The sequence below is a fragment of the Heterodontus francisci genome, chromosome 8, assembly GCF_036365525.1.
Source record: "Heterodontus francisci isolate sHetFra1 chromosome 8, sHetFra1.hap1, whole genome shotgun sequence".
Lineage (NCBI taxonomy): Eukaryota > Metazoa > Chordata > Chondrichthyes > Heterodontiformes > Heterodontidae > Heterodontus > Heterodontus francisci.
The window spans coordinates 106627978-106646575 of NC_090378.1; the positions used below are offsets into that span (position 1 = coordinate 106627978).

General features: G+C 42.2%; 1 protein-coding gene across 8 annotated transcripts in view; it reads right to left on the reverse strand.

The window, feature by feature from the left end:
* The window catches only part of rasal2 (RAS protein activator like 2), a 466188-nt gene that overhangs the window by 86624 nt on the left and 360966 nt on the right, over positions 1–18598 (reverse strand). For all 8 annotated transcript variants that reach the window (XM_068037871.1, XM_068037872.1, XM_068037865.1 and 5 more), the window contains one exon: positions 13–166. In XM_068037871.1, the coding sequence (XP_067893972.1) occupies positions 13–166 (154 nt within the window). The remainder of the gene's footprint in view (positions 1–12; positions 167–18598) is intronic.

The following is an 18598-nucleotide window of genomic DNA, read 5'->3' on the forward strand; positions in this document are numbered from 1 at the left end:
ATGAAACAGTACCTCAAAGCAGAAGTCCTGCCCTAGGATGCTACTATGCAAAGGTTTAACAAAGACATCCTGCTCCATGCTTAATTCCAAAGCCTCAACCGCACTGCCAGGACTCAGCAGAGATTCGTGGGAACGAGATTCTTTCAATTTTGGCAAAGCGCGGGACCTGCAAACAACAAAAAATAAATAATGGCAAAAGTGCATCACTGAGAACACAAAAAAACAAAATGTTAAGGGACGAAAAGCTTTCTGTACAGCAAAGAAGAAAATTACCATCAGTAAAAACAGAATTAATGGATTATATTGTGTTTGCACTGTAACTGAATCATACAGGCCCTTTGCAGCTTTTCTCTCTTCATCCATTTCCAATCAATGGTGAGGAAGAGAGCTGCACTTCAATCTTATCCAGTGCTGCTCTATAAACAAATGCGAGGGATCTGCAAGGGTGGCAAGTGTTAAACAATCCCAAATTTTACTTTAAAAACAGAAAAATGCTGGAAATACTCAGCGGGTCTGGCAGCATCTGTGGAGAGAAACAGAGTTAACATTTCAGGTCTGTGACCTTTCATCAGAACTTTACTGGATAACCATAAATGCAGAAATATGGAAATGGACTGGGGGCTTAGGGAGAAGAAATAATGAACACATCTTTTCCTTCAAATGGAAACTCTGAGGGTACAAACTTGTAGGTAAATGTGTGAAGTATGCCTATTCTGCCTCTGTTCCCAGACCAATGTCCATAAAATAGTTTATCATCATGTTGTGGGGGCATTGCACACAACAGCTGCAACCTTTAGATGTGGAAATTCACATACTTAAAGCAGCCAGATTTCAATAGGAAAGAATTGAAAGCTTTTTCTCCCCGTTTAGTTTTAGTTCTGACTAGAATTCAGAATGCTCACCAGCCTTGCCTAAATGGGAAGTGAAAGGCAACTAGCATGTATATATCGCCTTGTCACTCCTCAGGCAAGTCATGACCAATGAATCACATTTGTAGTGTAGTAAGCATTTTTATGTAGGCAAATACAGCAGCCAAGTTAGCACAGTTTGGACAAGAGTTAAGCAGCACAGTGATAACAGAAACCTGTTAAGCTAAGTATGAACTTCACTGTCTGTCAGGACAAGGATGCCAACGGTGTCCTCCTCCTCATCACAACCTACCACAATTGCTCATCTCTTCAGAGAAATGCTAACTAGTTCTCTTAATAAATTATTTCAATGTGCAGGTTATACAGTATGGAGCTTTACAAAACAGGAGTACAAATAGCAGCCACCTTTACTCCTGTCCAGTTTTGCTTCCTCCCCTCTGAAGGCACAGACCCAAACTTTGCATCAGCAACCCTCCAGTGCCTCATCCCACTGGTCATTCTGTGCATCAACCTAAACAGTGAACGATAGTAAGCTGTTCAACTACAGGGCAGAGGCAAAAAAATCACAGCTAACCTTAAACCTGACCTCACTCAACATTCATCCACATGTTTTGTAGAAAATTTTGATTAGATTGCAATCAATCAGCAGCAGGGACAATTGCCAAATCTTTCATGACTCAAATTAACCAACTGAACACAAGAGATCAAACCTGGGGCAGCTCTGTCTGTGATGGCTCAGCATCATATAATCTGCTAACTTATCACAGGAATCATTTAGCATTTTTATTAATGGATAGGCAACTGTCATAGACAGTCACAAAAATGTCATGTGGAATAACAAACTTATTCAGTGGTTGATAACCTCAAGCAGGTAGTATATCGAACAGTTGAAAGCTTAACATGGTGTCATTACAGAATTAAAATTATTGCTTGACACACATTGAACTTTCTCCTCAATAGACAGCCTTCAAAAAAAATCATCTTGTACATTTTACATCCTGTCCCCAACTTTATTTAACTGCTCACACCCTGCAGTCACCATGGGCTGAATTTTATGAGGCCTCTGGCGTCGAGGATCATGGTGGGCGGGGCCCTGGAAAATTCTTCCGGGAGAAGCTTGCCACGACCTGCAATGCCAAGAAGGCCCGCCGCATTTTACCGGCGGCGACGCAGCCTTGGTGCGCACCCCACTCCCCCCCCACCGCCGCTTGGCGGTGGGGCTTTCATTTTAATATTATAATTAAGGTTAAATCATTCAAGTTAACTTACCTTGTTCCAGCGGCCGTCCCACGCCGATATTACGGTCACCGGCCGCAACTCCCGTGTCTTCGGAACTCCATTTGGAGTTCCGAGGTGAGACATTGGTGGTGAGGAGGGAGGAGTGAAAATTATCAGGGCTGGGAGGCAGCGGGGAAAACATTTTTTATTGGGGGTGGGGATGGTGGGAAGGGGTTGAAGGGCAAATGTGACGAGGTTGGTGGGGGGGAGGTTTGGGGTGGGAATAAAGTTAATGTTCGTGATATAGGCCTATCAAAAGAAACATTGCGGTGTTGGGAAAGGGCCTCCAGCTTTCAATTATTTTTTTTCAAGAAATTCCACAGTGATGTTACTTCAAAAATTCAAATTTTTCCTAAGGGCCTGAAGCCCTTTAAAAATGGTGCCTGCGCCTGCGCAGTGGCGGCGGATGCCGATGCCGGTGATGGAGCAGCTGCCCCCTCTACATCATCGGGTGACTCCGGAGCGGCCACTCGGCGCCGTCCATTTAAATGAACATCCGCGCCTGAAGGCCGCTGACTTCAAAGTGCACCACCGCGATGTGTGGCACGCAAATAAAATTCAACCCCATGGCTGGTTTGCTGCTTAATTCGCAGCCCACTGCTGATGGAGTTCACAGCTTGCTGCTACAAAGGGCCTACAAGAGGAAACAGCCACTCATTCTTTGATTATTCTTCATACTAAGTGCAGAAGTGCCTGCCTGGCAACTCCCCATGGCAACATGACTGAGATCAGGAACTCAGCAGATAAACAGATATCAAGCCTGCTTCCCACCACACTATATCCAGCAGCTAACATGTCCGTTCTTCACCCTCCTGGACTCTCTTAAAATAAAATAATCCAAAATAAATCAAAGCGCCTGGATTTGTGACGACATTCAGTCCCTAACCAGCTGTGAAAATCTGCTCCAATGACACAGTAAAAACATCAAGAAACCAACCCCTAACCTTGAACCACTAATGCCCCAGTGGAACAGATGCTGCTAACAGATTTACAAACACATCCAAAGCTTGGACAAGTGAGGTTTCACAAGTGCCACGGGCAATTCTTTTCAGTTGGGAAACCGACACCTCAGCACATATGAAAAACAGCAGCATGTGCACAATGTCAGATAATGCAAAGCCATTCTACAATCCTGCTCAAGTAGTCTGTCACACATTGGGGATATACAGTAGCACTACACAGAACACCCAGTGCTTAGAAATTTCCCTCAAATACAGAGACCATAAAAAATCACTCTGTGTAACAAATCGCTCACTATAATATGCTTCTCCATGGATTCCAAAAATAGAATTGCCTCAGGAAGACAGTATTGAATACCGTTGTTCTGCTTCAGTGTTACTTTTATTATGTAAAACCTCCATAGCATATGGCTAAGGACAGCACAACAAGCAACAAGACATAGCTTACAAAACCTTTCGAGGAAGAGGGAAATCGATGCTGCGTGCACAGAATTCACTATCTAGAATGCTTGGGGTTTTGATTGCTTTCGGGGGATTTGATTGCTTTCCTGCTCACGAGAAAACCTCCCCGTTTCACTGAGATCTGCGATGGTATCCTGCAGTCCCATTCGTTAAATCTGCTGTGAGAACATTAATGTCCGTGCCCAATATCTCAACGTACATATCTGCACTTTAAATTCTTTGAAAAAAATCCTGGAATTTTTTTTTGCACAATTCAAAGAAGCTTGGCATGCAGGGTAAAACAATTGCTCTACTCAAATTTTTAAAAAATAATCTGAATTCCATATAGAAAAAAGCTTCATTCCTAAAATAATAATGTTTTTATTCAGTATATTAAATCTATGGGGAAAAAAAATCCCATAGATTTTTTGCAGCAAGTTGGGCAATCCAGAAGTGGGGGCAGAAGCAGAGGAAAAAATGAGTACATTATTGATGCACTACTTTTGGTAAAATATAAGCAAGCAGAAGGAGCAGTATGAGGTGCACAGACATCACTTCAATCCCCACCCCATTGAGTTCCTTATCTCAGCAACATTGTTTCAAGGTATCACTCTTGTGCAGTTCCCTGCAGCCTGCCAAAGAGCGACACATCTAGATCCTCACTCTAATATAATCAAACTTGACAAGTTTGATTTGTGTGCAGCTGAAGTACATCTAATGGTTACTTCCAAATTGCCTCAATGCCAGTAATTTGTTTTCACCATGTAGTTAACCGACATATATATAGGGCTAGATTTTACCAAACCCCAACGTTGGAGGTCGTGGTGGGGGCACCCAGAAAATACCTCCGGGACAGGCCCGTCACGGGCCTCGATGCCAGGAAGGCCCCGCCCCATATTACTGCCAGCGGCGAGGTCTCGTGGCATCACCCCTGCCATTCAGCGCCGGGGATATAATTAAAATATGTTACTCAATTTAAATTGGATGAATAAACACTTACCTTTTCACGATAGCTGTCCTGCTCCGATAATCCGGCCGACTGCCGGAACTCCTGTGCCTTCAGATCTCTGTTCGGAGATCCGAGGTGGAACACTGGTTGGGAGAGGGGAGGAGTGAAGTTTTCAGGGCGGGGGGGAAGTGGGGAAAACTAGCTATTGGTTGAGGGATGGTGGGAAGGGGTTTTCGGTCAAAGTTAATAAAGCTTGGGGGGGAATGCTTGGGATCGGATGGAAAGTTTTTTGTGGGGGGGGGGGAAGAGAGGGAAATAAATAAAATGTTTGGTCATTGGGAGTGGTGGGAAAGGGGCTTCGATCTTTTATTACATTTTTAAATTAAACTGAAACAGGCATTTCACTTTTAAAGTTAAACTTACTTGCAAGGAATTAAACCCCTTTAAAATGGCGCTGGCACAGTTGCGTCAGACACCGTTGCCGGGGACGGAACAGCCGCCCCCTCTACGTCATCGTGAGCGGGCATTCCTCCCCCTCCATGTAAATGAGCTGCCGCGCGAAATATCGCGGTGGCTCAATGGCGCACAATCACGCCTGAAGGTAAAATCCAGCCCATAGTGTGATGTGCAAGGGTGTACATGTTTGTGATTGAAGTAACAACATTTCATCTTTACATATTTCCCACACTTAGGATGTCACTGTTATACATTTGAGCCTCCATCTCTTCACCCTGTGGATGTGGAAAAGGAGGACATGTTCTTGTTATCAGCTGGGTCAGAGTGTGGTGGCCAGAAGAAAAACAATGAAACAGAAGTGAAAATTAACCCATTTTGTTCTCATGCATAAAACCTTGCAGTGGGTTTAAAGCATCATTGCTAAAGACATGATAACAGCACACTGGCCCACACACCATCAGCTAATAAGAAATGTGAACAGGATGGACCCAAGAGGACAAAGAACGCAGCCTATGGGATTTTTCTTCTTTAAAAGCTGCATAGTCCATGCCAAAACACCAATAACATTACATCCACTCAGTATTTTCAAAACTCATGATGTTTAGCTCAGAAGCTATTTAAGCAAATTGACATGACACAATACTTACATTAGGCAGCTCCGCAGCCACTTAACAGAACATCCCCAGATCATGATGGCACTACAGGTGAGAAGAATAGGTGATTTCACCTTTCTCCTTTGCCCAACACCAACAGTAAGGCCAATTCTTGCCACAATCTTCAAATCAGATACCGGGAGCAGGATGTTTCTCCAGTCTTTTTGTACATCTCCAGTATTGCACAATTCTTCAGGACTCAACAGTCCAACAGATAGTCCTGTTCCTGAAAAACTTGTCTGTCAAACTGAGCCACTTTGCTGGTTTCCACAATGCAGGGCTGCACACTCTAGAAACTCCACTCCACGTACAAAAGAAAAAAAATCACCACCTTGGAGCAACCTCCACCTTCACCAACTGAATATCCCACACACATGAATGGCAAACTTCCTCTCGATTGCATGTTGGCCAACTCCAATTATTCTTCCCTCTCATACAAGATAAACCAGACAATTCTCTTCATTTTAGTCACAGGCCCAGAACGTATTGCTTTTTCGCCCAAACGAACAGGGCCAGCCATCCACCATGTTCTGGTTACTTGAGGACAGGACTCTTTCCCTTGTCTCAATTATTAATCCCTTGTTGAAAAAAGTCTCTTCAAATTCTACCCATCACAGGGAATTAAAGAGCCAGTTCACTTGATCTCCTTGTAATCACACAGCTAGAACAGGTCAAACTGCTCCCATTTCTTCCTGGCACATAATGGGATTAGAATGATTCTCCTCACTTCCAGGCACTATGGATGCTGATTCGCTTGTTCATAGTTTAATAACGTGCACAACACAGAGAAAGCAAATTGTTCAAAAGGACGAAAATGATTCCCAAACAAATCTAACACTATCACCAGCTCTTCAACAACAAAAACATGGGCCTTACGCATAATGTTTTGTCCCACCTGGGGCTGTTGTTATGGCAATGCACCTATGAGAAGATTAGTGTCTGAAGGCAGCAGGGGCCATGAGCAGCAGAGTCACTTGCATGCTGCTTCTTTACTGCAGTGCTCGTTGAACAACACACCGATCTCAGCAGTAGAAATCAATGTGACCCTCAAGAAGAGCAATAGTAATTTCACCTCGAGAAGGACTGTCCATCACATGACATCTTCAGCGTCTCCGAGCACACTCTAGCTGAGCAGTGAGCTCGAGTGCAGCAGCCCACTGCGTAAAATGCTCTCATACAGATGCTTTCATCTGGATTCCAGCCAAGTCAAACTGTAGTGACAGGGATTAAATATAGAATGATGGATGGTCAGGAGCACAATAGAAGATATTAATTGGCCAGAAATCAGCTTGGTAACTGCACAACGCCAAAAAACAAGGGACCTTGGATACACCTTAATTTATCTTTCAACCATTTGGACAGAAACGACTTTAAAAATCTTTAAGCACTTTTATCGCTCATTAAAATATGGTTGGCATTACATAAGAATGAGCCGACTGCACAGGTAAGCAAACAGTTTTGATTAACTGCAACAGACCAGGAAGCTGAGTGATGAAAACTATAGGAAGATGTCAGATTGAACAAAATAGATGCTAATTAGAACAACATAGCATGACAGATCAGTATGTTAATGGCTGTATGGAGATATCTGTTCTGAGCAGTCTCAGGTAGGAATGTGGCTTTCATTGATGCCTCCTTGATATTTAGAGAGCATGAATTTATTATATCAAGATACTTGAGATAATGTGTCATTTATAGTTTTTTTTTGGAGAGAGTTAAAGGAGGGTCTGCTATTTTAACATGGACAGTTTAGTACAATCAAGTAAATTAGCAGATTAAAGGATTTTTGTTAAGTATCGCAACTTAAAAAAAATCTATTTTTCCCCTTCGGTTCTGCTGCACTTTGCACGAAAAGAAATCCAAGTGAACAGGGAGAGCAGGCAAGGGTGTGGGGGAGGAGAAAAATCCAAGGAGCAGCTCAGAATTAAAGGAATGTACTGTCTCACTTCATTGTTCAGCTTCTACATCCAAATTGGCCATGTCCCAAAGGAGAAGGAAAACCAACAGACATTTAAGTTAAATTCTCAGTGTCATTTGAGCCACACTATTGCCCTAAACCCTAAAGCATGCAAAATTAACCCCCGAAGCATTAAAGAGAAGCATAATTTGAATTATGTTCAAGTGGTAAAATAAAACATCAATGAGGGAAGGTCCACATAACCTAATTTTGATGAAGACTATAAATATCACAGCATTCTTCAATTTGACAATAGTGACTTGGTCAAAGCAAGAAATTTATTTTGCAGGAGGCAATTTTATGTCCTCTGAGTCTCAGGTGAGTGACTTAGGCATGCCACCTTTGCTCAACAACAAAGTAAAATGCAAGTAACTTATATCTAGGCAGGCTTCCAAAATTGAAAACTGCATGTGCATGTAACATTCACTCAAAACTATAACCTTCATTAGGAACTATCAGCATTACGCATTGGTCAACCCTTTAAACTCAATGGCACAACACCAATGTTACACAGCCAATTGTGCGAGTCATTTTAATGAAATGATTGCACCAAGACATAAGCAGAGAAGCTCAGAGAACTGACTAAGCAGTGATGACAACTCAAAGTGCCAGTCATAGGTTTGGAGATGCAAGAAATACTTGCCTCCGATAACAGCTGGCTCAGAATTTTATATACATTGACTGTGTAGGATCCATGGGTTGCCAGTCATTTTGGCACATTCCAGACACTCCTACAGCTGGCTTGCAGATTGTGCAAAGTGACAAAAATCCAACAGAGATAACACAAATCCCTCCAAATCAATTCACCAATTTAATCAGGATTAGATTAGTTTAAGGTTTTGTTTTCGAAAGAAACAAAATAATTACCCAAACTGATAAAAGTCAATTCAGATAAGTCAAGGCAAGTGCCAGCTTGGTTCAGCACTCTCTCCTCAATCACAATGTTGTGGTTTCAAGCTCCATGTCAGAATAACTCAATAGCCAATGCAGAATAGCTGAATGTTCCACCTCAATGGATTTCAGTCATGATCTTGAGTCCAAAATGCAATTTACAAACAGACACCAAACACTCAAAATACCAGTTGGGTATCAAGCACTCCAGGGAGGAAGCTGTGCATGCTGCTCCTCTGATTTCTCCCCTCCCCACTGCTTCACCTGCTCTCCCTGTTTGCTTATACTTTTTTTTTTTGCAATGTGCAGCACGACTAAAGAAGAAAAATTGATTTTAAGTTGCAAAACTTCAAAAAGAAATTCCATTAAAGTGCTCATTTACTTTAGTGTACTAAACTGTCCACGTTAAACTAAGAGAGTCTCCTTTTACTCATCTCTCAAAAAGACTACAAATGGCACATTATCTTACATGTAACCATGATGGCCTTCTGAGAGCCAAATTGTCAAATGAAACATTGAGAAGCACTGTGTCAGAACATACGAACATATGATTTAGGAGCAGGAGTAGGCCACTCGGCCCCTCGAGCCTGCTCCACCATTTAATAAGATCATGGATGATCTGATTGTAACCTCAACACCACATTACCGCCTATCCCCAATAACCTTTCACCCCCTTGCTCATCAAGAATCTACCTATCTCTGCCTTAAAAATATTCAAAGACTCTGCTTTCACCACCTTTTGAGGAAGAGAATTCCAAAGACTAATGACCCTCTGAGAGAAAAAAATTCTGCTCGTCTCTGTCTCAAATGGGCGACCCCTTATTTTTAAACAGTGACCCCTAGTTCCAGATTCTCCCACAAGAGGAAACATCCTTTCCACATCCACCCTGTCAAGACCCCTCAGGATCTTATATGCTTCAATCAAGTCGCCTCTTAACTCTTCTAAACTCCACGGATACAAGCCTAGCCTCTCCAACCTTTCCTCATCAGACAACTTACCCATCTCAGGTATTAGTCTAGTAAACCATCTGTGAACTGCTTTCAACACATTTACATCCTTCCTTAAATAAGGAGACTAATACTGTAAACAGTACTCCAGATGTGGTCTCACCAATGCCCTGTATAACTGAAGCATAACCTTCCTACTTTTGTATTCAATTCCTCTCACAATAAATGCTAACATCCCATTAGCTTACCTAATTACTTGCTGTACTTGCATACTAACCTTTTGCAATTCATGCACTTGAACACCCAGATCCCTCTGCATCTCGGAGCTCCATAACCTCTCACCATTAAGATAATATGCCTCCTTTTTATTCTTCCTGCCAAAATGGATAACGTCACATTTTCCCACATTATATGCCATTTGCCAGATCCTTGCCCACTCACTTAACCTATCCATATCCCTTTGTAGCCTCCTTATGTCCTCTTCACAACTTACTTTCCTTTCTATCTTTGTGTCAACAGAAAATTTAGCAACCATACCTCCGGTCCCTTCATCCAAGTCATATATATAAATTGTAAAAAGTTGAGGCCCCAACACTGGTCCCTGTGGCAAACCACTTGTTACATCTTGTCAACCAGAAAATGACCCATTTATGCCTACTCTCTGTTTCCTGTTGGCTAGCCAATCTTCTATCCATGCCAATCTTCTATCCATGCCAATATGTTACCCCTACACCATGAGCTTTTATTTTCTGCAATAACCTTTGATGTGGCATCTTATCAAATGCCTTCTGGAAATCTAAGTACAACACATCCACTAGTTCCCCTTAATCCATAGCACGTGTTACTTCTTCAAAGAACTCCAATAAATTGGTTGAACATGATTTCCCTTTTCTCAAAACCATGTTGACTCTGCCTGATTACCTCGAGTTTTTCTAAATGCCCTGCTATAACTTCTTCAATAATAGCTTCTAACATTTTCCCTAAGACAGATGTTAAGATAACTGGCCTGTAGTTTCTTGTTTTCTGTCTCCCTCCCTTTTTGAAAAAAGGAGCTACATTCGCTATTTTCCAATCTAATGGAACCTTCCCCAAATCTAGGGAATTTTGGAAAATCAAAACCAACGCATCAACTATCTGATGAAGGGTCACTGACCTGAAATGTTAACTCTGCTTCTCTCTCCACAGATGCTGCCAGACCTGCTGAGTATTTCCAGCATTTCTTGTTTTTATTTCAGATTTCCAGCATCGGCAATATTTTGCTTTTATATATATGCATCAACTATCTCACCAGCCACTTCTTTTAACACCCTAGGATGAAGTCCATCAGAACCCTGGGACTTGCCGGCCCACAGCTGCAACAATTTGTTCAGTACAAATTGATTGGTGATTGTAATTTTCTTGAGTTCCTCCCTCCCTTCCGTTTCCTGATTTACAGCTATTTCTGGGATATTACTTGCATCCTCTATGGTAAAGACCGATGCAAAATACCTGTTCAATTAATCTGCCATCACCTTATTTTCCCTTATTAATTCCCGAGACTCACTTTCTAAAGGATCAATGCTCTCTTTGTTAACTCTTTTCTTTTTTAAATATCTATAGAAACTCTTATTATCTGCCTTTATATTTCTCGCCAGCTTTCTCTTGTACTCTAATTTTTCCCTCCTTATTGATCTTTTAGTTGTTCTTTGCTGCTTTTTATATTCTCTCCAATCTTCTAACCAGCCATCCATCTTTGCATATGCTGTTTCTTTAAGTTTGAAACTATCTTTAACTTTTTTTAGTTAACCACGGATGGTGGGTTCTCCCCTTGGAATTTTACTCTCTCGTTGGAATGTATCTATGCTATGTATTCTGAAATATCCCCTTAAATGTCTGCCTCTGCAGATTTTTTATCTATCCCTTAACCTATTTTGCCTGTTCACTTTTGCTCGCTCTGCTTTCATGCCCTCAGAATTGCCCTTATTTAAATTTAAAATACTAGTCGTCGACTCACTCTTCTCTCTCTCAAACTGAAAGTAAAATTCAAGCATATTATGATCACTGCTGCCTAGGGGCGCCTTCACTATGAGGTCATTAATTAATCCTATCTCGTTGCACAATACCAGGTCTAGTACAGCCTGCTCGCTGGTTGGCTACAGACCGAGTTGTTCTCAGAAACAATCCCGAAAACATTCGATGAACTCCTCATCTAGGCTACCTTTCCCCATCTGATTTTTTCCAATCTATATGTAGATTAAAATCCCCCATGATTATCGCTGTACCTTTCTGCAGGCACCCATTATTTCTTCCTTTATACCCTGTCCTAGCGTGCAGTTATTGTTAGGGGGCCTGTACACCTGTGACATCTTGCCTTTATCATTTCTCATCTCAACCCATATCGCTTCTATATCCTGGTTACCTGAACTTAGGTCATCCCTCTCTATTGTGCTAATACCATCATTAATTAACAGAGCCAGCCCTCCACCTTTTCCTAGTTTTCTGTCTTTCCTAAATGTCATGTATCCTTCAATTTTCAGGCCCCAATTAAATGTCATGTATCCTTCAATATTCAGGCCCCAATTTATGTCATCTTGCAGCCATGTCTCTGTAATGGCTATCAGATCATACTTACTTATTTCTATTTGTTTTATCTGTTTTGTTTTGAATGCTATGTGCATTCAGAAACAGAGACTTTAGTTTTGTCCTTATTATTTTTGTAACCTCTAGCATTGTCTGCTAATTTACTCTTACATTCGGACTCACTGGCCCTTCCTGTCCCCGTCTGTTTATCTTTTCCCATATTCGGCTGCCCTTCTCCAATAACAGATCCCATCAGAATGGGATCAACAGTGAGACGGTTTTGCTTGACCAACATGGAGTTAATAAAATTATGCTCATGTCCTTTGCTTGGATTTTATGACCGATTCTGGAGACAACAGAAAATGGAATAAAGACATAAAAGAATGTCACTTGCCAGACAACAAGGGGTTATCTGAAGCTCTTGCTGATTTCCTGACTCTCGGTAAACAATCACAATAACTTCTCATTTGGAAATACTGTTCTGAGATATAATGTCCACTTCAATAGTGTCTATTTGAATTGTGGTTTCATCACTGGTCAAGGTTTTCACTCTAACATACTGACCAGAAACAGTTGCGTGATTTTGCCAGTGCCAAATCTTGATGGTATCATCAGGAAAAGTGCAGCAACAGTGGTTTCTGCCAGGCTTTTCATGAGAAATGCAGCATCAGTTTCTCTATTTTTTACACTTGATTCTCAGGAAGTTCTCAAAGAGATGGAAGAGGGTGCTGATGGTGACGGCTCTCTTGGCTGGTTTTCTCCAGCTGCCTTCAAAACAGTTCACACCCCAACACAATGTCCAAAGCGAAACCAAAAACAATATCTCAAGATTCGAGCCTCCTGACGCCTATAAATCTTGACCTGTCACTTCCCTGTAAACATCTCCCCCAAGTCAAAAAGCCCCAGCTGGGTATTTATCTGAAGACTTCCAGTAAGGGTGATTTTCAAACAAGACCTCTCAGTGTCCCTTCAATGACCCTTTTCAGTTTTCCCACATAAAACAATGTCCATAATTCTAAAATAAGAGTCCTCAAAAAAAACTTAAATAATATAGAAGCACAGTCATAAAAAGGAAGGACAACCATACTGCTTCAAGCCTGACCATTTTCCTAAGGGTTTTCAGCTGAACCTACACATCTTAAATCTGTCTGAAGATGGGCATTCAAATCCTTGTAGGGCAGACTGGTCACTATGCGAGAGTTAGGAGTAGTAATGCCATCAGCAGCATTCTACTTAATATAGTTGTCTCTTTGAGAGAACCATATGGTTGGTTTCAATGCCCTGGGGAACAGACAGTATCATAGGAGGGTGGGGCAGATGTTGTGCAAGAAAGTTTGGTTGAAAATCTCAAAGTCTTGCCTCTAATACCACAAAAATGCCAATTTAGGATATGCATTCAATTTACTTCGTTCTCAAAAGTAGTACAATTGTAGTGAGACAATATGGAACAGGGCACTGAGATTTCGATTTACACACAAGCTTCTCAGTGAGCAGAAGACCTGCTGTATAAATTTCTGAGCAAATGACCTGTGCACGAGTTCCAAATAGTCAATTAATTACCTGAATTCGGCGAGGTAAATAGGTGCCTCAGTCTGATAAAGGGCGCCAATATCAACTAACACCCTGGAAGCACATGAGTTGCTGATCTAAGGCCTAAGCGAAGAAACCCACATCAGCAGCTGACTCCGGATTCCCCCAGTATGGAACAAGGACAGACAAACCACAAAGGGTCCAGACTTGTACCCTAACCTGTGCCAAATTAGTTGGTCTCGCCCAGGATGGTGACAAGAGAACTACAATTAACCTATGCATCCATGGCCTGAGGAGAGCAAAAAAAGAAATCAACCCGATTTGATGCTTTTGATTGCTATTCAGTGATTCATGGTAGAAAGTGCATACATGGTGTTACGACCGGGTGAGGAGAGGGTCTCAGGCTCCCCTCTCGCCCTTCCTCTTGTTTGACTGCAACAGGGTTTATTCCTTTTTTAAACAGTGGTTGTGCTTACCACCTCGGTGAATGTTTTATCTTGTTTCTTTACTGCGATCTTGAAAGAACCAATTGGACACATTTTCTTGAGTTTAAACAAGAAAGAGGTAAGTTTATTATGCTTAACACTCTAACTCAGATATTAAAATACTAAAAAAAAGAGAGACAGAGACAAAGAAAGAGAGAGAATCCCACAGCATTCTCTGCTGCTGCAGTCTCAGTTACTGCCTATCTTTTTTGTTCAAGGGAAAGAAAACCAGCTTTCCCCAAGATGGACAGAAAGCCACATGGCTGCTTCAGGTTTTCTGGAACACTCTAATGAAATTCAAGGTTCGGAATTGGCTCCACATGCCCCAGGATGCCAATTTACACTCGGAGGGGGTTTGCTCTTTCAAAGTCAATATGTCAGCATTGCCTTGACTGTTGTGCTAATGAAACCATTTTAGGTCATTCAATCACTTAGAGCAAGCCATTGTCCTGGCTGGGCTTCTTGTTAGACTTCTTTCTTCAATTCAATCTCCTGGTATTTCAGATGCAAATTGCAGTGGCCATCTTGGCTGCTACTGTAGGAGTTTTTCCATTAAAAGACTAATGCAAGTTTCCAAGTGATGAAATTAATATTTCTCATTTGGTATATGGGATTTTCTTGACAATGGGCATTAAGTGAAGGCAGGATCAGGCACAGCTATGAGCATCCCGCATGCAGATTGCTCACTTGGGTGAAGAAACAGAGGACTGCCAGAACAATTAGAAATTATCCAATTAGAAGCCCTAAGCAGTTACATTGGCCAGTGGTTCGATGACTTTCACTGGTGTGTCTGTGACATAAGCCCCAAGAGCCCTTTAATACAAAAATGCCCTCTTGGACTTTTCAGGCAGCCAACGTCACCACACAAAGCTTTCTCCCTGCAGTGGTAGATGTGTAGCCAACATTTGAGCGTTATGTGCATGCTCATCTTCTGCGCATATTAAATGCTAAAAGGGAAGCTTACAGTGTGAGAAAATGGGACATTTAATACTACAAAGTTGCCAGCTAATGTTCACAAAGCTCAGTGCAGATGACACACTGGTGTGAATATACCAAGGTGGGTGCCAGCAAGGAAAATGGCACCAATATACAAGTCAAAGGCCACGGCTTATTAAAAATCAGCAATTATATGCCTTACGAATGGGACTTTATGGCAGCTTTCCTCTCTCCTCAATTCAATTAAATTCTTTTAACACTAATTACACTGCTTCTTTGTGAAGCCCCATGTTCATAAATTTGAGTGGAATGGATATGGCAGACTGACTAACAGCAGGTGGTGTTAGAAGGATTAACTCAATGAAGCAATACCTCCAATGTGTACATGGAATCAGCCAGCCTAAGTAATGAAGTAAATAAATGTGAATTAAATTTGATTGGCCAAATGTGGCGACAAGCAAAGAAGCTAACTGTAATTACGTGTGATAGAGGGGAGGGGAATTTAGAAGAGACAGACTGAGGGACCATCTATTTATTTGGTAATGAAATTCCACAGGAATCTCAAAATATCCAATATATATTTTCAAAACTTCAGTTTCCAGAAAGTCAAGTAATACTTCCTACAGCGGCATTATGCTGGAACACTGGATTTTAAAAGCACAAGCTGAACATACGTGGCGCAGTGGTTAGCACCGCAGCCTCACAGCTCCAGTGACCCGGGTTCGGTTCTGGGTACTGTCTGTGCGGAGTTTGCAAGTTCTCCCTGTGACCGCGTGGGTTTCCGCCAGGTGCTCCGGTTTCCTCCCACAGCCAAAGACTTGCAGGTTGATAGGTAAATTGGCCAGTGTAAATTGCTCCTAGTGTAGGTAGGTGGTAGGAGAACTGAAGAAAGGTGGGGATGTGAGAGGGAAAATGGGATTAATGTAGGATTAGTATGAATGGGTGGTTGTTGGTCGGCACAGACTTGGTGGGCCAAAGGGCCTGTTTCAGTGCTGTATCTCTCTATGACTCTATAATTAAAAATAAAAGTAATTTGTTTTCAATTTCCTCTCCTGAAGGCCACTATCTATGAGAGAGTTGGGCTCATCAAGGAGTGTGGGTTAGCGATTTATTTAAAGGGCATCACAACCAAGCTCAATTGACTTGTTCACAAAAAATATAGGGCTGGATTTTATAAGCTCGGTGGCAAACTTCAAAGGGCGGGCGGCACGCCAAAGAGCCGCTGCGATCTCAAGTGGCAGTTCATTTAAATAGCCAGGGCGGGCCACCTTCCCCATCCACCCACCCCCCCCACTCCTCCCCGATCACGTGGAGGGGGCAGGCTGCCCGTCCCCAGCAATGGAGTCAGTTGCCTGTGCGCAGGCGTCAACACCAATTTTAAAGAGCTGTCAGCCTACCTGCTTTTTAAAAATCTTTAGATACATTTGCTCATCCACCCTGCAGCCCTTGCTCTCATCCATACAAGCTGAAAGAACTTCAAAGCTGCTGGAAAATTGCAAAGGCTGAGGCTCCTCCACTTCTGCCTTCTCGATCCCCTTACCTGCTTCACTTGCAGTCACATCCTCCCATCCCTGACACTGGCCAAATAAGAAGACTCTATCCTAAGGGGTGTGACTGCCTTCTGGAACAAAGTGTCCAGGTAACTTTCCCCCGCCCTAATGCATCGCAGTGTCTGTAACTTGGCCTCCAGTTCACTGACGCTGTGCTGAAGCTCCTCGAGCCGCAGACACTTACCGCAGACGTGTTTGCTGTGTTTCGCACAGGCATCTACCCGGATACTATATGTGCAACACACCATGCTGTGCCATTTCTACTATGTGTTAATTAGGAAGGCAAATGGAATGTTGGCCTTTAGTACAAGGAAGATGGAATATGAAAGTAGAGAAGTCTTACTACAACTGTACAGAGCATTGGAGTAACCACAGCTAGAGTATTGTGCAGAGTTTTGGTCTCCTTACTTAAGGAGGGATATACTTGCATTGGAGGCAGTTCAGAGGTTCACTAGGTTGATTCCTGTGATGAAGGGGTTGTCTTATGAGGAAATGTTGGAACTATATTCATTGGCATTTAGAAGAATGACAGGTGATCTTACTGAAACATATAAGATTTTGAGGAGGCTTGACAGGGTAGATGCTATGAGGATGTTTCCCCTCATGGGGGAATCTAGAACGAGGGGCAGTTTCAGAATAAGGGGTCTCTCATTTAAGACGGAAATGAGGAAGAATTCCCTCTCTCAGAGGATCATTAATCTTTGGAATTCTCTACCCGAGAGAGCAGTGGAGGCTGGGTCATTAGATACATTCAAGGCTGAGTGAGACAGATTTTTGATCTACAAGGGAGTTGAGGGTTATTGGGGGGGCTGAACTGCCTACTCCTGCTCCTATTTCTTATGTGGGTTACTGAACAACAATCAGGAGCAGGAAGCCTGCCTGAGTTTTCCCCTTAATAGCCAGGGGTCAGTTAGAACTGCCAAATGCTGCATGATGGAGACCAGCTAACACAGCAAAGGTCAGGAATCAAACTTGGGACCATGCTGTTGTGTACAGTTCAATGTTCCACTGTGCCTTCACCCACTGTGGCACTGAAGAACCAAAATGTTTTAAGTTAAGCTAAATTGTCCACTCAAAAAAAAGGTGGCTGGCTGCACAATGGTCCTAGCATCAATTCTACGAGTAGGCATGAAAGCATGACATTTCATCACAGCCTCAGTATCACTGGATGTAAATCAGCTATGCTCGAGTTGAAAGATGTTTTGTACACACAGGATTGTAATGTTCAAATCAATATCAACAGTAAGAGTACTGCAGGGACTTTTCTTGCAGTTCTTTTAAAAGCTTTAACACTCCCGATGGGCTGTGCAGACTGCTGCCGCCCCCAACCACCACATCCAAAATGTACCCTCTCTTAACCCCAGCCATCTGATATAATGGAAATTCAAGCTATCTTCTTACCTGCGCAGAACATCAAATAGTAGGGAACGAGTTAAATCCATTTATATCACTTCCTCCACAGACTATGTATTTAATTCAGGACAGTTGGGATCAACTCAACTTATTCAATCCCCTGAGGGAGGTGAATTAACTGCAAGGATAACCTTCAAGAAGATCAAACTTTTGTTTTCCTTTTATATTTTTGTGAGCTTTTCTCCCTTTTTCTCTTCCTCTTGCCCAGTTTCTGTCCTATTCCCAAAAAGGGATCAGCTCCTTACTAGCATCCAGCTACACTGCTAAGTTGTCTCGTGGTGCCTCAGCTCAAAGGCCATTCTGATTTATGAGCCTTGACTGTAAGCAGGATCACATTTTAAAACAGCAATGTGCATCACAGCCAAACCCAGCCGATTCTTTCTCTTATGTCTCAACATGTGCACTCCTAGCAAGTAACATTGGCTGGAAATCACAATAGGAAATGCTGATTATATTTATTAACAGAGTAATTTTTTTTAAGGTGAATGTCAGCATCTAGCTTTCTCAGATCAGATGTGGAGAAAAGCTGCATCTGCTCTGCCCCATCAACAAACTTCAATCACCATCTAACCAATATGCCGTTTTTTTTCAAAATTTTCCAAACCTATCATCCTATCCAGTGAGATTGCAAATTTTATGCAAGCAGGCCGTTGACTCTAACGATTATGATCCTGGATTTGCAATTTAGAAATTGTGAGTTCAAACCCAACCAAAGCAAGTTGCA